This window comes from Atta colombica, unplaced genomic scaffold (genome assembly GCF_001594045.1).
Source record: "Atta colombica isolate Treedump-2 unplaced genomic scaffold, Acol1.0 scaffold97, whole genome shotgun sequence".
Lineage (NCBI taxonomy): Eukaryota > Metazoa > Arthropoda > Insecta > Hymenoptera > Formicidae > Atta > Atta colombica.
Genome location: NW_017259591.1, coordinates 634,296 through 660,456, shown reverse-complemented (window position 1 = coordinate 660,456; position 26,161 = coordinate 634,296). Strand labels below are relative to the sequence as shown.

Genomic DNA, 26,161 nt, shown 5'->3' with positions numbered 1-26,161 from the left:
CGAAAAATATACATATATAATCAATAACTTAAAACAGAAATGTATATGTTATATATAATTCGAATAAGAGTGATATTCTTTCTTTAAAATTTATAAAATTAAACTATTTTTATACTTATCAAATTAAATATTTCTAAGCTTTACGACATTAAAACCATATTGTTTTGAAAATATTTTTGTTTATATTAATTTTACGGATTATATAGATAATTTTTCGCTAGGAAGAAATAATCAATTTCATCATAACTTTAGTATTTAAAATAAATAGAAAAAGAAAGTATTATTGATCAAATATTATTATTACAAATAACTAATCTTGCTTTAACAAGCGATCATATTTTTCTTAGAAGAATTATCTTGCGATTCGATGAGAAATGTGAAATGAAGTAAACGAAGAGAAATTTTCCTAGGAAACTGTCGTAAAAGGGAAACAAAAATAAAAGTCTATGACTTTTGGTTGAACGAATTCGACGATATTTATCATTGTAGAAACTTCGCCCACTTTTTCGAGTGCTATAAAAACGTACCATCGTGCATTGCATACAAAAAATACATATAAAGAATGTTTTATCAAAAGAACGACTATGTTGAAAAGTAGCAGCGTTATACATGATGAATTGAGACACGATGGTATATGAAATGAAGGGATTTACGAGAGAGGATACGTTTTCACGGAATAGAATGTTGATGGAGATTGCTTGCTGAAGTACCGAGTCTGAACTATTTCGCTCTCGCACGCGCGGTTTCTCCATAAACAATATGCGGCGGTGTTTGGTATTCTTGGAAGCCCGTAAGCGCTTCAATCACTCTGAAATTTTCCTTTGCTCATACTGCAAATTACGCTTGCGAGCTGAACAAACATGTGGTGCGCCCAAGCATTATCTATTCTTACACGAGTTTCCATCAATGTGAAAATATAGATAAAAATTTTGGTGGAACGCAAAATACACATGTATAATGAAGTTATATCAAGTTGAAGGTTTTTTGCTATAACCAAAAATTAAAATTGTAAAATAATAATTAATAATAATAATTAATAATTAATTAATAACAGGCTTTTAACAGATAAAATATTTTCCTTTTTTAAATGTCGAATCGTTTATCGTTATTATCTTTTTCCTTACATAAAAATGAATAAATTTCATTTTATAGAATCTTATAGAAAATTATCTATATTTGTGGAATTGTTCATACGATGAATAATTATTCAGAATTGTTCGATTATCTATTAAAAGTATGTCATTGATTAACTCAATTGTAAATAATGCCGATTAGCATTTTTAATATTATTTATCACAATTGCGTCGATTCTCGACACAAATGCAACAACGCGTTCAATTGCAACATCCTTGTCAGCACCTTTATTCGCGTTCAGAGAATGCACTCGACAATAATGGTCGACGGAACTATGTCGGGGGAATAAAACGCGTGGTGGAACAAGAGAGGAATATAGAGATAGTCTGATACTTATGACACGCTTTCAGAACACAAGAAACGAGAGAAAAGGAGGATTTGATTCGTGACATATATCCTCGACATTCTCTTCATCATTGATATCGATTTCTAACAAACATGGGCACACCCGCGATATTCAATTGAAAGTACTCGTTCGTGCAGCGCAAACCAATGAAAATGGCAAGCAGCAGGTTAAACGAATGGCAAAAATTTATCTCGAAGGCTGAAATACGTATAAAAGTTCGAACGCTAATTGCAAAGTTCTTGCATTTATAAGGATTTTTGAAGTAACATAAAGTGGAAGTAGATTAAATCAAGAATTTTTTACCAAGAGAGAAAGAGCTGAACAGTTTGTAAAATACCGACAATTGAAGAAAATAATTATAAATTGAAGCTATAAAAAAACTAATTTTCTGAGATTTGCAATAAAGTTATAACTATTTGTAACTATTGTATTTATATCTCGAAAGAAATTTATTGAAGCTGTATAAAGTTGTAAAAGCTTTCTGAAATTTATAACATAATTATCAGAACATATATCTCAAAGCAAACGACATGGGAAAAAATATATTCAATTAATTACATTTGAACATATTGAAACATATTTGAACATATTGAAATAAAATATTACGTTAAATGCAAACCTGAATACATTTTTTAGAATAAACTTTTCGTAAAATTGATGGAGTGTAAATGACAAGTGTTTAATAGTTATTTACGCATGTCAATTTGTTTCTTTTTCTTTTGATATTATATAGCGTCTCTATTTCACTTGTTTGCACAGCGGTAAATCGAGTGGATTTTGACGGACAGCGTATACCGAAAAATATATGTATATTCGGAATATCACGCGCGACCGGACTGTTTTCGCACGATGATAGACTGGGTGTCGATCGTACGTCACTCAAGGCGTCGATTCAGTGATTACATGTTTACCGTGCCGACCAAAATACGAAAACGTCGAAGGGTGAAGCGACACACCAATTCAACGCTGAGTTCGCCCAATGATCGTGATACAAATAATACAATTTCGCGTTCCAAAAACGACAGAAGTATTTGTGAATGTTATTGGACTCATGTAAGTTCGAACGCAAGTAAGCGTAATGTCCTTATCACGCGATTGGAGATTGCGTTTGCATCACGTTTGCTTCTCTTGACCAATCAGAAAGGAACTGCTGCTTCGATCAGCAGCTTCTACCTAATTGATTAAAAGACGCAAACGTCGTGAATGCAATCTTCAATCACTAATATGATACAAACATTAAACAGCATTAGATCAGTACTGAGATTTACTTGCACATTTCAGTTGATTTTCAATTTTCTGTTTACTTCACCACCCTTACTTCACCAATCGGAATTTAAGCTGCACGCGAGTTGGTGAAGTAAAAAAGGAACCAAACTGAAAATCGGCAAAATGAAATGTGCAAATAAATCCCAGCACTGCTGATTAGATCATAACGACAAGAAAAATTATACATCGGTAGCAGGAAAGATTTCACGACTGATCAGAGTTAAGAAAATTACACATCTTCTAATTATAACGATAAACAGGAAAATATTAGAACACATTGCGACTATTAAATTGTCCGATCGTTAAGATTTGATGTACTAAAAGTCAGAGTTGTTTTTATGACCTTTTGGCGCGTGAGATAATAATTCAATAAAATTGTTTTCTTCTTGTTGCAGAAAACGAGGTTTGATGGTACAGGAGTGGAGGAACAATTACCACCACCACCGTCGCCACCCCAACTGAAAGAAGCGGCCCAGTTAGATGGAGTTCCCAGACTGAATTCAGTCGACCGTATCCTTCATCCAGATGGTATTCCGCACATTAGTCATGAGACGCTCAACAAGGTAAGTGTGTCAAGATAAAAAAGATGCTAACTAATAATTATAGATAATTATAGATAAAAAAAGTCAAGTATACATAAAAGGATATGCAAATTACGGAGAAAAAATTTTCTACTTAACATGCATATGTAGCATACATTAAACATCTGTTTTATATAAAATGCATTAAAAGTATCACAAGAAGAAGCGAGAGTTTGATCGCACGTTTAAATGTTGTCTTTTTCATTTAAAAATTTAAAATCTGTTACAAATGGGGTGAAATAATGAATTAGAAAAGTTGTTCATAAGAGTTGATGGCGCATGCGTGCGCGAAGCTCGAAATGTTCGCCACCTACGTTTTCATCCCTGAAGATACTCACCCCGCGGGATCGATGAACGCGGTTCTCCTGCGGTTGGTAACAGTTGGAAAACAAACTTTCCACGTTACCGAATGCTATAACCATACTGGCAAACGTCAATAGATGATGAAATCTTAGAAAGTACACTCTACAGGTACATTTTATTCATGAAATTTTTACACTTTTGCATATCGATGTAATCAGAATAAAAAATTATTATCCAAAACTATCGTGAATTCCAATGATTTTAATTAAATTATAATTAGCTTCTCTGAGAATAGAAATAAATAGATCGACTTTTAAATTCCCGATGAGAATCCTGATTTTATCATAATAGTTTTATCATTCAAATCTTGATTAAACAGTTAAGGATCACTATTCACTAAATCATCCCCAGAAAAGTCTGCTGCACCCTCTGATAGATGGCAGAGACTACGCGAGGTCATCCCGGGATTCCCCGGAAGGCCGCGCGGTCTCGCTACGGTCTGTCACGTGGTAAGATCGAGGTCTGCATTACCCTGCCCCCGTTGATTGTCCGCAACACGTGGACAAAACAGTTCGGCCGCGACTTTGCAGCTCGTCGGCCTCGAGAGTCGAACATGCGACAGGGCTCGTAGATGGGCGGTTCGGTCGCGGTAATTCCGGTGAATGTGCGGTGCATCAGTATGTTATCTGGTCCCATTGAGACCGCATAACCGCAAGAGTGACGACGAGAGTCCTACATACGATGAAGAGTTTCTTGAGGAGAAGGTGTTTCCTCACGTTGGACTCAACGTCCTTGGAAACTTGGGTGTGAAAAACCGAAAGGCATTATTGATCGCACTTCGTGGAGTGCAATGTTTTTCTGTCGCCAACCGTGGTCGATAATGAGGCCGATATAGGGTGGGATATTTCGCGGTCGTATATCCAGATCGCTCGATAATCGGCGCGGAGTTAGGTACAGGAACACATCCGGATCGCCATAACGTCTTCCGCTATTTAATTGTTCATAAGCGGTGCCAACCAACGTTGGAATGACCAATCAACTGGACCCATCGAATTTTCCTGTGAATGCGTTAACAGCAGCCTCGCTCGCGTATAAATAATACAGGAATTAGGTTAATTAATTCGTCGTGCGTTATCACGTCGCCGCCATTTCGACCAAATGTAATTATATGGTTTTAATTACAGAAATTTAGTGAGCGTATATGATATTATTTAAAAATCACCTATATAAATCACGCTTTGATAATGTTCACATTTATTTAATATTGTTGTTAGACGCTATATATTTAATGATACTTTATTGTATATTTCAAACTATTATGTTTCGCTTTAAAATACTTATCGATATTGAAAATGCCCAAAATATGCCGAAAATATAACATTTTATTTTTACTTTGAAAAACTGATTTTTGGAAATTAACCTTCAGAAACTTCGAAGGTGAAATTTCACTGAAATTTCAAAATTCTTCGTAGGCATTTCACGAAATTCATCGACAAGATTATTGATGTATATTGAATCTGAATCCATTACATTCGTTTGAGAAGGGAGGATTGTTAAATATAAATTATGCAGACGCACAGCACAATGCGAGATAGCATCGCGCGAAAATTCAATGCACCTGCGTCAGAGGAGGTGGGTCATATTTGCGAGATTAATAGATGATCGCGAGTTACGGACGAATTGAAATCGCGTGGGAGGGGACTCTTATCGCTCTTCTAAACGGCGGTCGTTAAGAGAGAATGAGGCGCGCATTCCGTGGATTGCATTGTACAATCTTCTTTATAGCACATCGTCGGTATATGATGCAATTTGTGCGTAAGAAAAAGAGAGATTTGTGTTACGATATAAATGACATCAGTTAAGGTTTTTTATTTAGCGTTGAATTGATTTCTTGTATTGAAAATATTTATTTTGTAATTGAGGTGCTTTTCTTATCGCAATTTATATATTTTTTGATTTTCTAGTATTATAAACACTAATATTTTCACGTAAAAATATCTGTCGGACGCAATTAATCTTTTTGTATTACTCGCGCAAATAGAAGTTAAAGTCTTTATGCAGAATATGTATATGTTCTTTGGAAGTGACAGCTCATTAACAAAGGAACTATTAAGCGCATTGATGTTTTCTAAAAGTATTTAATCGATCGATGAAAGTCTCTCGTACTGTGCCGGTAGTTCGGAAGTACTTCGATAATTTTCTACGAGACGATTCTATCCACGAGGCTTGCAAGTGCTCGCTAAAGACCAAGTTTTAGCTACTTAAGACAAGAAACACCGGTTATATGAAGGTAACTACAAACTCGTCGCGCCAAGAGGGTTGTTTCAACATTATACACAATTTATGTTGTGCGATAAATTATCATCCCCATCCGACTTAACACGACGGGTTCGCTATGCGAACAGTGCGATAATATTATTTTATTAGTCTGACAACGATGATGCATGAATTTTCCGTGACGTCTTTTCTTTCTTTTTTCTTGCCATTGTCTCTTCCACGCGAGCTCACCTTTTCCTTCTTTCCGAATTCGTCGTGATTTATTGACACAAATCTTTCCAATTGCAACGCCGCCAAATTGGCCAGGTGAAAGAGTATTCCAGAACGATCTTGGAAAAAAAAAAAACGGAAAAAGGAGACTGTATTAGATGCAAGAAAATTTCATTAAATCTGTGCACGTATTAAATTTATTAATATATAAGGTGAAAAATGTTTCAGAGAATAATATTTAGAAAAATAATCTTTTATTTAAAAATCTAAAAACTTAAGAATCTCATACTTATGTAAAAAAAATAATTATATTAGCGAAAGATATTCAATTCTTTGACTTATTTCGTGTAGAAATATTGTTAGCGAAAGTAATACATCTATTTTGAATGTTCAGATTTGATCTCAAACATTATGTGGATTTCATTAATCTCGCAAAAAGTTAGTTTCAAAGAAACGGATTGAACATGAGGAAGATGAGGCAGATTAAGGTAGATGAGGGTTAGACAGTAGAATACGCTTCGCTCACTTCTTTCTTTTCCATGTATGATACCGTCCAATAGTCGTCCTCTATGTGACCTAAAACGACCTAGATTCTGCCTCCGCTGTTGCCCATTTTCCTGGCTTCTCGGTCAGTGAAACGATTCGACGATAAAAGTCACTTTCCTCGTACCGTCGAGACCTGATTTTTAAATCGGTGAAGTAACGAAAAATTTTTAACATCTTTTAACACCATGAACAAAACTACAAAAAAAAGACCATTTCAGACAAAAAGCCAAATATATTGCAATGATTTAACGCATTAAAAAAAAATTCCAGGCGTTATTTGAAATATTATAAGCGTTTATTCTAATCGGAAAAAGCATTGCAAAAATTGCAAATGAAAATTAAAGAATAAAATTTCATTCAGACTATCAAAATATTAATTCAATTGATTACTCGCGTCAATTCATATTACGGAAGAATCAAACTGCTTGCGTTAACATAATTTGTTGGTTAACGATATCTGATGACAAATTCATCACAGCTGATGACTATATTAATTTACCCCGATATTATCTCGATATTCAATTTAATTCCATCATCATTGTATATTTATTATTATTAAAATCCTTCAATCAATTAATATTTGTATTAATTGATATAATTGTATAAAATAATAATAAGCAAATAATTTGCATTGGATAAATTATACGCTGGGTATATGTCAAAGTGTAATAGAACAGAAATGAGAATTCTTTCTCTTGTAAAATTACTGTGGAAATTTTTATCTTTTTTAACTATTTTATGTAAAGAAGAACATTTTCCAGCATGCTCGATTTTTATAGGCGACTATGTGCGTTGTATAATCACGATACTAATTAATGTGCACGCGATGCGTGTCATTCAGCGAGAAAATCGCTGGAATTAGAGTGTAACGAACTCTTTGCATGCCGGGCTCCATTTGACATTTACTTTGAGCATTTGAACGTAACATACAACATGGCACGACAAAATATCATGGATTTAAATAATTATTTAATAATCACACGCAATTATTTTTTTTTATCGCATGTAATTCTCGCGCGTATGTGCAAAGTTTATAATTTTGTTGGCAATATCTCCTTGACATTTAATCTTATCGATTACATTGTACTCCCGATTAAATGTTAAATGACATTTTAGCATCAATTTTACATTATTTATCGTGGATTACGAATGCTTGAAATTATTTAATCAGTATGGATACAATTATAATTTCTTCGCGCGCTCGCCGCATACAACAAATCGAAGAGATTCGCGAAAACTCTGAGCAAAGTTAAATTGCAGGCTGATGCAAATTGTAAATCAGCTTGCGATTGCTCAGCGAATTGTGATTTAAACGGAATCATGCGACAAAATTAAATCACGATTCGCTGCGTGCATTTGATCGCGATATGTGTTACGATTGACTTAACGTGTCGGTTTACATTTTAACTTTCAATTTAATTGCAACTAATCCTTCCACGTAACTGCACAGATTAAGCTAACCAAAATTGCTATTTGATGCGAGAAAATACGTCTGAATCAATTACATTTTTATCTACAAATGAGAGTCTTTTATAAAGTCTTTTTAAACTCAAAAACAATTTGCGCTATCACGTTTATGTGATTTTAAATGTCGACAGAAATGAAATACAGAATGTAAAATATGTTCCAACGGAATCAATGTGTATGCATATTTGCTGGAAAAAATTAGGTTACTGCAAGACCGTAACTGTGGAGCACGGGCAAAAAGAATAATTTTCCATTTTGAATATATTTAGCGGGACATTCTCGTGATACAAATGAATCGAGAGACTTCGTGAGACTCGTGACTTTGTGTTTAGTTGCGAACACGCGTACTTTGACGAAAATTCTGTTGCTTGATATCGCGACACGAAAGCAAGAACTGCGGGCCTTCGTAACTCATAAGTGGTTCTAGCGTGACTTATGTCCGACCATTACTCTGCACTTTTTTCCGACTTCTCGACTTTTCCTTGATTATCCATCCACGATGTTTTCGCACCTTTAGCATACTTCGTCACATAGAAATCGTATTATTAATCATAATTATCTTACAACATTTTAAAATAATTCTTTTGTGCGCTAATGACTTGAATTTTTCTTTTGAAAGTGTTTGAATAACTCAGTACTCAGTTCGATCATGAACACAGTATTTTGTAGTATAAAACGGAGACGGCAATTACTACTCGATAGTGTGACATGAAAACAGGAATTTACACTTTGCAACAAGAATTCTATTTTCAATATTATATTATTTGAAAGTGGAAATTCTTGAAGGTTTTGAACATCTAAAATTCTTGAAAGGTTTGATTACCTAGAAAATCTTTTTGCAAAAGTATTTGAATATCTGAAACGTTGAAACATTTCTAAAAGTAAGATTGCTTTTTATGACGTGTATAAAATAAAAGTTACATAAATTGAACTGGATAAAATATTATATGCTATTAAATTCATAATGTTAGATTATACTTAATTATTTGAATTATTTTTAATCATTTCTATAGATCACCATTGCTTTTACACAATTGTTAATTTAATTAAAAGTTAATTTAATAAAAGTTAAATAATTTAATTCAAGAAATATATTAAATTTGGTTTTTAAACTTAGTTTATTATTTAAATGCATACATTAATATGATTGTTTATTTTGAAATTAAGTAATTTAATCACAGAAATTGAACGATTTTGATTCATATAGAAGTTAAAAATAATAAAACTTAATTTAAGAGATTGGATTATCATTATTTTTTTGACATCTAATAAGAAGTAAAAAATAAAATATTACCATCTCTGTGAGAGTTCTATGCACACTTAAATAAAGTAATAAAATATATATAATAAATGAAATTTATAAAAAAACCTATATTAAACTACATGAAAATAATTAACTTATTTGTATCCGAGAGAGAGAAGTAATATATTAAACACCATGTATAATATTTTTATTCTTCTTGTTGAAATTTAATCGAAAGCGTAGATGTTTTGAGTACAAGTAAAATGTAACGAGTCACGTTGTTTTATGCCAGAAGAGTTGAAAGTACAATCGACAATTGTACTTTCATTCATTCCTCGTGAATACACCTTTTTCTTTTTCATCTACTATAAATGTTCGATGAGATTGTGAGCGATACTTTCACGCTTCGCAAAACTAAATGAAAGAGTAAACATATACAATGGACATTATATCTCGTTGAGTGCTGCATCAGCATAGAAAAATTTCCATTTAGTAATAACGATCCGCCAGCGATCAATATTTCCATTGAGAATGATTTCTCTTTATATACAGAGAATATCATACAAAGCGGCGTATTCTGGCAACCAACTGTCAAATGGTATACAATACAATGGCTGCATTGTTCGCACCCGACTCGCGCCGTGGATGCTTTTAATTAAAAGCTTCCGCAATGATTTCCCGCTTTTTCCCTCATTTCTCTTCTCATATTTATTTATCTCTCCTCCCCCCTCCTCCTTCCCTCTTTCTCTCCTTCCCCCCCTCCCCCCCCTCTCTCTCTCACATTTCATATCAAGAGCGCTCTTAAAAACGATACAGTAGTAGACAATATCAATTCGAAACTATTGCAAATGTCATTCCACTGAATTGCCCATGACTTCGTATTTTTCAGCATAAACATTCCCAGACATTTATCGGAAATGCTTGTAATTCAATTATTGTTTGCTAAAAACAATGGAATTCCGACCTGTTGTCTTACGAACGATATATGCCACGCGAAATTTCATTGTGAACTGTCAAAGTTGACCGCGGAAATTGAATTTCACTCGATAATTATTTGCCACGTGATGAAAATATCCATAATTCAGACTTTGAGAAAAGTCTCAAGAGAGATCTAAGGTAAAGGATTAAGACAAACTTATTGTACAAAATTTTTATCTCTTGTCACGTTATGATTGATGATTGTTATCATTTCGGTAAATTTTAAAACGCATTTCTGATGTACGAATTCAGCTCGCTAAGAATGGCCCTAATTAATAACGTAATTCGCGCATTCCGCGAAAAACTCTTTGGGTGTAAAAGGCAAAATTTCAATATAATAATGCTTTAAGATAAACCATCACCAGAGAGCTTTACTTTACGACAACCCTTAAAAGTAATATCCACGACGATGCGCCAACTCAAAGTAATCATTATCAGCATGATGAAACGCCAGTCTCGGCGGCTCTCGCCATGATAACAATGCACTCGTCAGCGTCAAAGTGCTCGACGAGAGGTCGGCGGAATCCCCGAAAGGATTCCAGCGGGATTGTCTCGGGGTTGCGGATGCGGCCTCTCGGGGGTGGATGCAGTTTTCGCGAGGTGGCGGTATGGTTCGCCCCGCCAGTCGCCGTGCAGTCGGCCGTACTGACACGAACATACGTATGTAGTTCTCTTCACATGTATTGTAATACGGAACACGAATACACAGGATCGGATAGGTATATACACTACTGATACGTCCATAAAAGGGAAAGAGAGAGAGAAAGCGAGAGAGAGAGAGGATGAGGACCACCTACATGGAGACGCACTTACACAGCGCAGCCGGCGATGTGCCCGCTAGTGTTCCGAGTGCTCTCAGTGACGTAGGTCAGTGTTCGCAACTACGGCAAGCTCACCCAGATTAAAGCTCGCGCATCCTATCGTGGGAGGCGAGAAGGAGTTCCGTTGTCTCCGTATGTATGATACATGCAGCGTCCGATCATGCAGAGGCGCGTACGTAAGATGTTCTCGCGCGAGAGCGCGGCCGTTCATTATGAGGTATTTAAAGAGTGTCTCGCCTAGTGTGCACGTGTAGCTGTGCTTACAAGTGCACAATGTTGTGTATTCGTCCGTTCTCTTGTGACGCGATAACCGGACAGAGCCAAGCACTTCAACTACAAAGAGACTTTTTTCTTGTTCGGTAATTATTTCGCATTTCTTTCCGCGCGTTGATCGTGTTCTTCCTTTTGATTAATCGTAATGGAATTTTTAATTGTGAGAAATGTAACATAATGTTGATACATTGCTCAATTAGCTTACTTTTCTTTCTCATGTCGTATTTATGTAACGAGATTAAATAATGATACTTTTTGAAATAAAACTCGATCTCACTTTTCGATGTTTTATTAACTTTCGTATCTCAAAAATTAAAAAACGATTATAATATTATCCGAATGTGAATTTTAGACCACGAACGGAATCAAATCTAAAAAATTCATATAGATTTTTTGTTGTTGAAAACGAATCCGTAAATGAAATTGCTTTATCACAGTCAGGTTTCCGACAAAATTGAATCTAAAAGTACAAAAAATGGTATTTTTTGGTACCTTTGAATTAAGATATTTATAAAATGTGATATGATGGAGTAATTTTATTTATGAATTTATTTTTAACGATAAAAATCTATAAGAGTCGCCTTCTTTATTGACTGCTTTATGCAAGAAGCTATAGTTGTAATGAAACAGAGTGAATTTAAATCCGTAGATATAAATATAACATTTGAGAATCGCTTATGCAATTTGAATAATCATTTGTTGATTTGTATTTTTTTACAATAAATGGGATGACGGAAAAATAATGCAATGTAGTACTTATTTATATACATTTTTTTCCATAAAATCTCTTAACTATTATTTCTTACATAAAACCGCCAATAAAGCAGATGACTCTTATAAATTTGTCGCTGAAAATGAATTCGTAAATGTAATTATCACAATTCTATCACATCACATTTTTGAGATATTTCAATTCAAAAGAACCCAAAAATATTTTTGGCAGTTTTAGTATCAATTTTCTCAAAACCTGATATGAGATGGAGCAATTTTATTTACGAATTCATTTTCAGCGATCAAAAATCTATAAGAATCACTTAGTCCCGTTTTGGTTTAAAAGAAAACTTTAAATTTGTTGGACAGTGTAATTATTAATTATATCTATTATTATACATTATTAACAATCTTAAGAATCTAAAAAATAAATTTTGAAACATTTATAGATAAAAAAAATGTAGGAAAATATTTATATAATGTAATTGTATTGTTGCAATCTGCTCTCTGTAACAAATTAATATAATGAGATTTATTTCATTTGTCTTTTTGCGACAATAAAATTTAAATTTTAATATCAGAATACATATAAACTTCTACTCGAGAGTGAAAGTGTACTTTATGTAGAGATTTAAGATTTAGTCGTCTTAGGGTAGTCAAACTCGGAAAAAAGTTCGAAATTTTCGCATTCCCAGTTTTATTTGTCATCGTGAAACAACTTTTTGCACGCATTGCTATATATAATGATCTCATTAACAAATCAATTTGCACTGCAATGTTGACCTCCGCTTGTTTATCATTGCACTTATTGCCGTTCGATTCTGATTATCGTCAAAATATTTGGCCAATCGATCTCTCATCGTCAAGTTATCGATAGTACAATCGCGTAAAACGTATCTAACGTATACCATGCGAGAAATACCGAAACATACGTGTCAAGACTACGTAATGATTCACAAACGTTGTGTCAATCACGCGCTAGTGATGCAGATCAGCGTTCGTAGCGACGGCGCATTTAGAAGACGCATTTTTATTTTATTGAGATTCGCATCGTGAATGCGAATGCTTCTGAATCTGTGCCAACTAATTCCGGCAAGTTAACATGGTGAAATTGATTGCTTAACTTCAATAATTAAATTAATTATTTCAAAGAAAGTTTTCGAAAAACGTTAATTTCAATCAAATCAATCCTAACAGAATGAAGTGCACTCTTATCTTCTCTCGGCTCGTACATTTCAATTTGATTAAGGTGCAACTTTCCGGCGAAACATTTATTTATTTTAACTTTATTTTATACCGTTTTATATTTTTATTACATTTCTTCAACGAACGGTATCGCTTTACCAGAAGTACAGAATAAATTTCTATTTATTCACATAATCTACATATTTATTTAAACAAAATGGAGGTTGCAACAGAATTCAATTAAAGCAAAACGTAATTTGCCAAATGTATCTGTTCGCACAGTACAAGTAGCGTTGTGAAACAGTCTAACGAGGTCGCGTAAATAAGCAGGCGGTGTATGCGTTAACTGATAATAAACTTTGAGGCAATAGAGAGATAACGATGTTAATATCGTTGGTATTAACGGCGTGTTTCACCATTGTGTTTCGTCATCGCGATTTGTCGAACAACGAGCACGTGGCATTTATTATTAGCATGTTTATCTCGACCGCGGAAGACGTGATTTCCTGCGATATTCATGCAGGTGTTTTGCGAATCGCTAAGTCGCAAATCGTACGGTACGCATACGCACGTGTGCGACGGATGTGTCTCGCATGAGATGATTATGCATTTATATCTCGTAGAAATGCATCTTCGTAACCTGAGTGAAGAATATCGCGATGATAAATCATTCGCCACTAAGAAACTTGAATTGAGTCAATGATTCCTCTTTGAGAACAGCTGGCATTCGGAAGCTAACGGATCGAAATTGGATATGGCATGTTGATTACGCATAATTGCAGTGGGATAACAGAAATGCCATTGAAATGCCTTATCTTCTCTTATTCTGTTTCCAAGCTATATTGAACAAGATAGAAATCCACTTTAAGTAGTGTACGATATAATTTATTGTAAAAGTCTGTCTATAATTTTATGTGCGATTATAATACGGAAAACATTTGAAGAATCAGAAAGATATAAGTTATATATTCGAATATATGATATACACGCGCGCGCGTGCGCGCGTGTGTGTGTGTGTGTGTGTGTGTGTGTGTGTGTGTAAGGCGTATCAAAGTTGCAGGTGCCATCTTTTTAATTTTTCAGGAGAAAAGGAAATTTTAATTTAGTTATTTAAAAATTATCGTTTCAAGAATTCCACAAAAATTACCATAATAACTGAAGATATAAATAATTTTCTGCAACAATTTTTTAATTAAATTCACAAGAATAGAATTTTTTAATTAAATTCTATTTTTAAAAAAATTGTGTTATAATGATTAAAATTTTAAAACGTCCTAAGTTCAAATAAAACATAAGTGAAAATGTAAGTCTTGCTAAATCATATTAAATCTATTACTTGCAATAACTAAGAACAAAAGGATATTAATATATGATAGAAACGCAACACTTACAATTCATTTATACAATAAATTTTACACAATTTTAGTATTTACAGTATTTTGTTATGGCACGCTTCAGATCATAAATATACATGATACATAAATAATAAATATTATTTTGAATTTTAACACGAATTATAAATTGTTTAAAATAATTGTTAAAAATATTTTCGCTCTCAAAAATGAATGTGCATACATATTTATGATTTGATATTTATAAAACAATTTTGACGTGGGTATCTTTTCCGTATTTGGAATCAAAAAGCTAAAAAAAAACGAACGATATTGTGAACTATTTTTAAAGAAATATGGACGACGAGGTAGTGCAAATTTAGCATTGTGTCTGTGTGCAAAGGCTTCGTGGCATCCATCGAGAACATCTGATTGAATAATTCAAATCGTTTATCGATCCCGTGGTGGGAAAGGATCGTCCTCATAACTCTTCCTAGAGAGCTCTTAAAGTAGTAATGGAAGGTACCTGAGCGCATTTGTACGTGAGTTCCGGCTTTTGTCATTGCGTTTGAAAGTAGCGAGAAAATCGAGGAGAAAATCTTGTCGAAGTCGTAAAATCTGCAACTTTATGAATATACCAGCGATATTGTGAATTTTCAATCGGACCGCCGGGTTGCGTTCAAGCAGTTCGTGCGTGATATCGACCAACTTCCATGGCTTCACCAGAACGAGTTATAGATCTGTGATTTATATGTGGGAGTGTCCGTTTATCGACTACTTGGGATAATAACACAGCTATAGACGATCTTGGCATTTAACCTCTTTGGATTTCCTATTATTTGTAATTTCATTACATGAACTTACAAGAACAAATCAGTTGTCGCTATTGTGACATAATTTTTTATTGAATTGTTAGAGAATTGATTAATGATTAATTTAAAAAAAAAGAAAGAATAAGTTCCTCGTAAAAACTTTTTATTATGTTTAATGTACATATATTACAACTTTAATATAAATTTAATATTGAATTTTATTGAAACGGGCTTATTTGATTTCAATTTAGAAGGAAAGGAATTGTGTTAAGGGTTAATAGATCAATCCTGAAGCTACTGAATTAGATAGTCAATATCTAGATCTAAACAAATATTTATTTTGAAAGAGAGACAAAAAGAGAGCAATTGCAATATATCTAATGAATTTTAAAAACATATCTCAAGTATTTTAACGTATAAACCTTCGTTTGTTTAATCTTGAGCAATGAACGATCTCATCGTTTTTCCTTTGAGTCGCAATGCATACCTTAATTTATTGCGGATCGTTTACCATGCGCATGATGACCGTGTTTTATACGACTTCAAAGTACGTGAGAAAATGCACGATAATTAAAGTCACCCCGTGGAAAATACGTTTTTATGCTGCGAAGTCCTTCGCTGTACTTCCCATAATTACAGCACACGCGGAAACTTTGTAATCACCTTAAATTCTCTTTGCGACCGTTTCTCATCGTACACTAGACAAATATCGTGCGAATATATCTCTGAAGTACATATTTTTTCATAATGCATGCAAAGAAAGTCTAGAATGTTGAATATGGCAGCATTAATCTTTATTATTTTCTGTATCATCCGGTCCAATTCACAAATTATAAATTTTTGTCAGACGATTTAGAGTGAAAAAGAGGGAAATAATACTCATAAAAAAGCACTCCTAAATTAAAGTCGGTAAATTATTTTTAAAAAGGTAGAGAGAGCTTTAATTCATCATGACACTCTCCAATTAACGTTATTCAGACAGTCCAGTCCATATTCATGTTTCGTCTATATTCCAAGTCCATGTTCATGTACGCATATATAGAGACAATCAATATCGATTGCACGTTATATTTATTGTATCCGGAGTCGCGATAATGACCGATAACATAGTCGTCGAAGTTTCGAGCGTGGTGACCCAGCTGTTCAAGTTGTCAAATCAATTTCTCGTTCGTTTCTCTTCCGTTTTTCTCTTTTATGACGATAATGAATTGACGTTAACTTCACACACTAATTACAGCAGAATAACAGGAAACTCGCAATTGTCTCTTTCAAAGATCTCCTTTTTTATTTGTACTTTATCTTCTTGTATTTTTGTATCTGTATGTGAGATATCAATTTATAATTAATTGCAATTTACTGTCTTATTCTAGATAGTAGAACTATCGTAATATCTTACTTTTATTGTCTTATACCTTATCTTTATTAGTTTATATCTTATCTTTATTAACTTTAATTAATAATACCAATCTCTACGTTTCAGAACAAACGAGAAGATAAATCTAATATTAACTTTCAAATTGATAAGTAAAGTATTCAGAACATCTCAAACAAACTTTATTTTTATATATACAAACATTTTTTTAATAGTACGTATAGAGTTAAACTTATTTATTATTTATATTCTTATAAGAATTTTTACTTTATAGAAAAGAATGTAAAAATAACTTTAAGATTTTTAGATAATGCTTTTTATTTTTCTTTTTTTGAATAAAGTTTTTAAGATAACTATGCATAGGATGCTATGCTATTTACTTACTTAAAAATTAAAAATTAAACAACAAGTTGTCAAGACTTTAAGAATAAGCTGAATTAATGATTAAAAGTTAATATCATTATCGCGAATTTTTACGATAAAAAAACCTTTTAAAGCGGACGTGTACAGATATTTTTCAATTAGTGGAATTCACGTGAACTATTCCAATATCCATGCTACCGACGTTAGAAGTTACGTCGCGTTTACAGTTGAGTAATTAAAACAACCGCGTCGATTAGTCCTCCGTCTGTGGCAGACAGACGCGATCCATTCACGTTTGGGGAAACATCGATTAGTTTGGCACGCGTACAGAGGAACCTCCGTTGGCAATCAATTTGTTTGCAAGTTAATTTACACGTTAATTTACGAGTAATATATGTGATAAGAAATATAAGACAGTTGTCGAATTTGACATTCGTATTTTAATGAGAAATAGAAACTGATTTATTTTCTTAATTTATTTCTCGCATATCAAAGACAAAAATATAGAAATGAAATACAATTTTAGAATTAAAAATCTTTTGACATTTACTTTATCGTGGAAAATATTTGTTTAATTTCAATTCTTTTTCGATAGATCTGTTCGATCTGTGAATTAATTTGAACGTATAATCAACTGAATAATGGGCTTCTCGATTTTTTAGTGTTTCCAATATTGCATCTATTTAATTTGTGGTTACTTATGACATAATGAAAGAATGTATGGTGTAAATAAAAAGTAGGCCACGTAGGTAGAAAAAGAAATATCTAGTTAACTGTACTATAGGCTAACGAAATGATGCGATGTCGACGGTGGCCATTGCTGTTGTTGCCGGTAACTCGATTGCATTTCCGTTAGGTACACATTGGACTAAATGCATCTTGAAGGACGCATTGTATCATTCTTCTTTTCTGTTAGGGCAGAACTCGATTTCATTTCGTTGTTCAATAATATGATACATATTATACACTTGAATTGCTTTCGTTGGCATTGGTCTTTCCAAATTTTAAGATCCCAAATTATTTACTTATATACTTATTTGCATTTTTAAAATTTTTGTTAGAAAAATTGATCTATTGGTTATTTCTTTAATTAAATAAAAATTGATTATTTAATTAAATAAGTTTGCATAATTTTCATGCACTTCTTAGCTAAATGACTTTAAAGGAAATAACTATAATTAAATTACTGTTTATAAAATCATGCTAATGAATTGCGCTGCAATTTACGAAGAAACGAGAAACGATTATGTAACAAATTACTACGGAACGTATAAACTACTAACTGAAATAGTTCAAAAAATACCGACCAATTAGTGGCAATACGCTACAACAGTGGCAATACGCTAAAGAGAAAACTCGTGCGTAACTGAACTAAATCCAAATGGGTTGTTGTTGAAAAAATACGGTACAGACAAAAAGATTAATGGAATGGAATAATTGTTTCTGTGACCGGGGAGAAACATAATATTTCTGAAAATATTTGTATTTGAAAAATATTCGATTTGTTAGATTAATACGATAGAATCGATGTAAAAATAAAACTAAAGATGTATGTTTTTGTTTTTTAAAATATGATACGTTTTGCAACATTTCAAGATCAATCTGTGCTTTATCCGAGAGGTATTGCAGTTTCCGATGTATGTGCGACATGCAACTGTTGAGAATTCCTTCTATACCGACTTCTGCACTCCGGTAGACACGGTTGCTATCAGATGTCGTCCCCTGTTTCATTATAAACCGCTAAAAGCAGAGGAGAATGACTGATCCGAACAGTTATTTAAATTTAATAAATCAATGAATACTGTGAACACTCATATACATTCACAGATACACACATTTTTGTAACCGTAATCACACAATGATATCATTCGATACACTTTTAATGATGATTTTGTGGTAAACTCTTTGACATAAGGATTTTAGTTAAAAATCATTTAGAAATCATGTCAAGAATTTATTACAAAATTATTAAAGTATATCAAATGACGCACATCATGATTTTTCCTAAAATGATTTGTATCTACTTGATGTCATTTTGTGCTCTACTTGGGACGCAATAAACAATTAAGAAAAGTTGAAACAAAATATTAAAAATTTAATTTTTAAAAAATAAGAATGGAAAATGACTAAAAGAAAAATACATATAAAAACAATAAAACTCGTATATGTTTTCATAAATAGCGGAATAATATATTGCAGGCTGAAACTTATTTTTTTCATTTTAAATTAAAAACTCTTTAAAAAAAGAGTTGCCTTGTAGTTATAATATACCAAGTAATACGTAATATCACAGTAACGTTAAATTCGTTAGTTTCAGTCAAGATGACATTATCTTGACTTTATCGTGACAATTGAGTGTTACTTGGTTTATTACATTTATATAATTCTATAAAATGTTTAGAAGAAAGAGAATATCTATTTTCAATATTTATATGTCTTTTTATAAAGTTTATAATATTTATTTATAAGAAATATGAAAAATAATACATTGGGACTATTAAAGAAATATTAAAGAAATATCTTTGAATCATGTGAGCTCTGTAGTAGAAACTATTTATAAATGTGAAAAATATGAAGTAATTTAAGACGATGAGAACCGAGAAGGTAGAGATAGTGATAAATAGAGAACGACAGAAGCAATCATTGTCAAGAGTGAACAATCTTTTGATCATGCGATTGAAAGTTACATAAGAATGATTTCGCATCAACGCGAGAAACATCGTCGACGTGCGTCTTTGCAAAAATTGGACTTGACGATTTGACTCGTGATCGGCGAGTGATTCGGGATTGCACCGAATGGTTCGCAGTGAGACAATCGCAGTGCCGATAGTCGTATGAAATTGCGAGAAGACGTTCTCGAAAATATGCCCCCGACTACGCCGACAGATCCAGCCATGTGCTCGCTCTGTCCGCGTTCGAAGAAAGCCCATCATCCGAAAAAGCTCGTGCGCTTCGACTCCGTCGTCGACACGTTCTCCATCTCAGACTCCAACGCGACGACCAATGAGAGGGTAAGCGCAACAATATTTTATTTCGTTTTATTCTCGAGGTCTAAATAGATGATTGCAATTCTGTTATGTTTTAATGACGCTGCTAAATCAGCTACACATGTACATATCTTTTTATTAAAACATATTAAAAATTATAGAATATTATATGAATTATATAAAAAAATCTGTAAAAAGTAAATTTTAGGACATATTTTTTGCGTTGACAATAAGTAAAATAAATTATCTTTTATCTCATGTAATTAATTGTTGTTTAATTACAGTGCACTTATCAAATATAGTAATTAATTTGAAATTTTTTTTTTGAGGAATTTCAGAACGATGTTTATATTAATATATCAATAATTTGCACGTTTCATACTACTGCAGTACTGCGGTTCTGCCATATACGAAATGAAGATATAAAGAAGATAAATTGAGATCTTACAAATTTTCTCATATTATGAAATTTTCGCGGAATTTCAACGGCATGGTTATCGACATTGCTAACGGTTAATGATATGTAAATGTTAATGGTGACGCGATAACAAATCGACATTACATTAGCTGCTCGCCCCAGATTCGCAACTGACGCAACTAATGCATCTCCGCAGCGGGTGATATACCTATCTATAGCTTGTGAAAATGTAATTTTGTAAAAATCTCACGGGAATTTTATATTTATACACCTTCAATATTTTAGTCTTTAATATTTAAATCATAAATAATAATGATCAACGACTTTTAAATCAATCGCGAGTGTTACCTTTCTTTATGTATCATGATTTATGTCTCCTTTATATTTTTACAAATAATCTCTGATGTTCTCTTATTTTTAATGTTTTTGAACGTGAAGATCAAATCGCAAGAATATTATGTGCGAATTGTAATCTAGCCTTTAATAAAGAAAAGAAATTAATAACACACACACACACACACACACACACACGCGCGCGCGCGCGCGCGCGCGTGTTAAGAAAAGAATTTAAATAATTTCCAAAGAAAAATGAAAGAAGATAATATAACACTGTAACAAAAATAATGTCTATATTACTTTTAAAAAACTTGAAACAAGCAATTTGTGATTAATAAATCTTATAAATTAATTTATGTTTAATACTATCGTAATAAATAATTAATTTTAAACATACAACTTTTTTTCCGTATCTGCTGAATAATTTTATAGTTTTTACTTGCGTCTCTTTTCTTGCGAGGGTGCGAAATGAAAGTATGGCCATCCTTATTTATTACAGATACAGAATACTTCATCATTTGATTACTTGTACGTGCGCATAGAAATCGGCGCTTATCGCCTTTCGACGAGTCGTGCATTGCAAGAAGCATCCGCGAGTGTACTTCCTCTCTGCTATCTTTATGACTTTCCTATCAGTAACACGACACGAATGCAGGGCACGTTATATACGCTCGGAGCATAAATGACGACTGTGCGAACCCGTTCGACCTTGCAAAAACTTCCCTTGAAGAAAGCGCACGAGGGAATACAATGTACATATCTTGTCAGCTCTTTTATGAAAAAAAAAAAAATTCCGGGACATTTTAATTTTTGTTGTAACATTACGTTTATAGACATTTAACAAATATTGTTCGTTGTACATGTACGTGTAAATTTCTATACAAAAGTCAATCTCTAAAATTTATTCAGTTACATTCGATAGAATGTGATATAGATTATTCATGTGTTTGTTACAAAAATGTTTAGCGATCAAATTTTGTACTTAAATAACGTATATTGCTGTTACAAGTAGCGTTGAAAAGAGATTGAATCCTTTATTAAGATTGAATCATTTATCGGCATGATCATTTTTATTTTTTTTAAATGTATAATTATAAATAATGAGGGAATGTAAAAACTGGAAAAAATTATTGTATCTTGTGTAAAATATATTATGAAATTATAAGATGTTAATCGTATGTATATTAGATGACAGAATAATCTTATTTTTATTTATTAATCAATCTGGATGACATTATTTTAATGAAATAGCGAGAAAGCTGCTAAATAGTGTTATATAAAACGCTCTTTAAAATGAACTTTTTGCTAGAACAGATTACACGTACACATGAAAGATTCTATTATTTTAATTCGTTAAATCTAAATGACTGAATAAAAAAAGAAAGTAAAAAAACAGATCCATGATTTAAAGCAAGTCTAAATAATTTATTAAAATATTTATATTAAAGAAATTTATTTGCTATACATAATTTTTGTCTACATCTAAAGATGTCAAGATTGCACCTAAATTTTTATAACTTTTTTTTTTAAAACTTTTTCAGATATTATCGAATTTTTTATATATACAAAGACTTAGAGGATTTTTCTGTTTATCAAAAAACTCCCGCATTTTATTTCAATATAAAAAATATCGTGGATATTTCGAACGTTTTTTGACATTCTTATGAAATCGAAAATTTCCCCAACGCGGGAAATTTTCTTTCATGCAAAATATATAAAAGGCGTTTTGAGAGAATCAGCAATAGTCGCTGAAACAGCAAGTGGCCGATAATACTCTCTTTTCCAGAACCTAAATCCACGACTGCTGTTCTTTTATGATAATACCACCCATATCCTGATGTTTCCAATCGATGTAAATCATTGATTCCACTCCGTTTCTACAATGTCTCGCAGACATACCATTATCTAACCGTTTATTTTTACTTCCTTAATTCTGTATTCATTTGTATTTATTAATTAAGAGTATGTATTCCTTTTGCCTCAACCTTTCTTTCATTAAGTTTCATCTCTCTATAGAATTCTTATAAACACATTTTTTGCCTTATTATCTCCTTTATTGATACATAATATTCAATCTTTTGTGAACATAGATTTAAAGCTAATTGTATATTCATGTCGCGTGTTTCAACACCTTAAAAGATTTAGTTAAGGTACGAAGGGGGAAGAGAGCGGGAATGAACAAAGATCAGGTGTAGTCATGTCGACATGGAATCAGCTAGCACGTAAAGTGGTTTAAAGAGCTCTCAAATGACAAAGACTCTACCTGCCCGAATGACAAGTCGAAGGTTTCTTCACTCTCCAAGATTCTCGCCTACCAAGACTCACCTGATGACTCGCTCTCTTTTAAACTCCACGTCCTTCCTCTCTATTCCTCATGCGCAAGCATTTTCATGGTAATATTATCGAAAATCAATTTATTTCGTCGATTTATCGGGCGATTGGCCGAGTTACGAGATGGTGGCCGATTAGCATAACCGCATTGTCGGCTATTTATGCACCAACGAGTTCAACGCTCGAGGAAAGATCAGTCTCATCAATTCGCCTTAATTCCCTTCTCCGCTCGCGAGATCCATCATTTGTGGTGTTTTGTTATCGCTTAATAACTCGTGAAGCAGAAATGCGCGAAGCAAAATCAATTATACCGATTCAATGCACAGTTTCGATTCACGTAATTCTCATCATTTCATCATTCGTGAGCGAATCACGATGGCCACATTTACGAGAATATTATCGGACGGGAAGATTGCTCGCTGTAAAAACACGCTGACATTCATTGTCGATGAAAAATAGCGGGCGTAAATTACGATTTATAGTCGCATGTTTCGTCCTGTTGCTCGTTGCGATGATTATACAACGTCAATGAAGCAAGTGTTAATCACTATTTGCGCATTCGCGCGTTTTTCGCTAATTCCCATTTTTGCAGGAAAATTATACGAACTTATTACAAACGCGCTGACGAACGTTGGCGATTTGAATGCGGGAGTAATGGGCCTCCTGCGATTCGACCCTTTTATTATTTGAACGTTACAGCAATGCTCTGGCAACGTAATAACTTTTATACACAATTCGTAACGAGAGCGATGCAAAATGGTCACAATTAGATATCTTATTTTCCTTCCACATATATGTATATTGTACACTGCAGAAAATACATAGCGGTAACAACTGTAAAGATAATAACTATACATGTTTTATATGTAGAATTAATGCAATACATAATTAAATAAACTATTCATATTAAATTTCAACTAATTTTTTTTTAGTATTAATTTAAATAGCGACATATGTTGTTGAACAATTTTTATTTAAATTTATTTAAAAGAATCTCTCTACTACTTAAAAGAATCTAACAATAATTAATTTTAAAGCCTTGGCATATTTATATATTTTCTCTTTCTTATAACTTTATATAAACTTATGTATGTAATAAAATTAAATTAAATTAAATTAAATTTTTATTGATATTTTATTGATTTTTTAATTAAATAAAGAGTTGTATTAACTGTAAAATAGTTCATTCAACAGTATGTACATTCTACATATAAAATTTATTTATTTAATTGCCACCCTCTAATTGTCATCACTATATCTTTTTCTTTGAATGTACATGCTGGTGTTTGAAAACGGAAATAAGAATTCCTCCAACTTTTAATATTGCGCTTTACGATGCCGCTGTTTGCTCATGGAACGTAACTGTTCATTTCTCTTTGCGCCTTCGTGCAAAAGTATCGATTTCTCGCACTATATGTTTGAACTTATTTATCCACCTTTCTTTCTTGTCTTGTTAATAATTACAAATTATTTATTCTGTTACAGGTAAGTCACGAGTTTTTTCATCCTATTAACATGGACATAATGTGAGTAATTTTTAAATATTTTTACTTTGGAACGGTGTACTCCAAAATCGTTTCGCTTAATCAATTGTATACTAGAAACAGCTGAAACAGTTCAAAATATTGTTCGGCGGATCTGTCAAAATATTATCAAATTATAAAAAATATTGTATTTTATATTTTTAATTATTATTATATTAAATTGTCTGTATAACGACGGACATGATATCTTCTATAAAATCTTGTTACCAAGTGATACCGTTTGCTAACGTAATTCATATAGGATATTGATAATTTCTGATTTTTGATGAGTCGACACCGATTCCATGCGATGGTTTCAGTTATTACTAAAATCTGGTATATGCCATAAGCCAATATTCTAAAATTTCAATTCATTGAATTCATTTCCGAGTGTCTGATCAATCTCATGTCAAACAGAACAAGAATCAAGTCAATAGAACAAGAGTATTCTATACAGTTGAATCGACTTCATAATTCGTCAGTAAAGCAGGAAGTAGAGCATTCTCAGTTTCTACTAAGCGTTCTTGGCAATCAGTTTCCATAGAAATTTAATGTCGGTAAAACAAGGGAATAGAATGTTCTCTGTCTCCGTCAAATTCTCGACATCCGACATGGCACATATTGTGCATTATTACTGTTGATAGTAGAGCGTTCTTTGTCTTCGCTGAACTTTCTTAGCCTTGCTTTAATAATCAGTATATGCGGATTCTTGGTCTAACAATTTGTATCAACCTATTAAATCTCACACGCGCTAATGTTCATGCAAGAATAAATTAACCATGTTGCGATTGTGATATTAAAAAATTGCATGCACTATTAAAAATACTTGTACATACAGAACATAATATTATATATATATATATATATATATCTTGAGTGAACTCATTCTTTTTTTGTTAAACTTAGTCAAACATACGAATCAAATTCATGAAATTGTGGCATAAAATTAGGGATCAGTATATTCATTGTCTTAGCATTGATTTTCTATCGATTATCATGCCTACTATCATTCCTACGATTCCATAGAGTCTAAGTATACCTACCAAGTTTCAAATATATCTATGCTTTCGTAAACAGAACAATATTGCACAAGTTTATATATCTTATAAATTATTATAACAGATTTTTTATTTATTGCCTTTTGTCGTCTAGGCCGCTTCTCAAATTCTAAATCCGACGAACTTTAAATTTTCAATGTTTTGAGAAAATCGATTTGTCATATAATTTTAATTGACTGTGACAGATCGATTTATCCTTTTAGTTACTAAGAGTCACTATAGTCATCCAACACCGGGCGCTTGCTATATTCTCTCTCTCTCTCTCTCTCTCTCTCTCTCTCTCTCTCTC

The 26,161-nt window shown here is 32.7% G+C and overlaps 1 protein-coding gene across 13 annotated transcripts in view; it reads left to right on the top strand.

Moving 5' to 3' along the window:
• Positions 1-26,161, top strand: part of LOC108693768 (disks large 1 tumor suppressor protein) — a 678,647-nt gene that overhangs the window by 448,760 nt on the left and 203,726 nt on the right. For all 13 annotated transcript variants that reach the window (XM_018202901.1, XM_018202900.1, XM_018202896.1 and 10 more), the window contains one exon: positions 3,142-3,309. In XM_018202901.1, the coding sequence (XP_018058390.1) occupies positions 3,142-3,309 (168 nt within the window). The remainder of the gene's footprint in view (positions 1-3,141; positions 3,310-26,161) is intronic.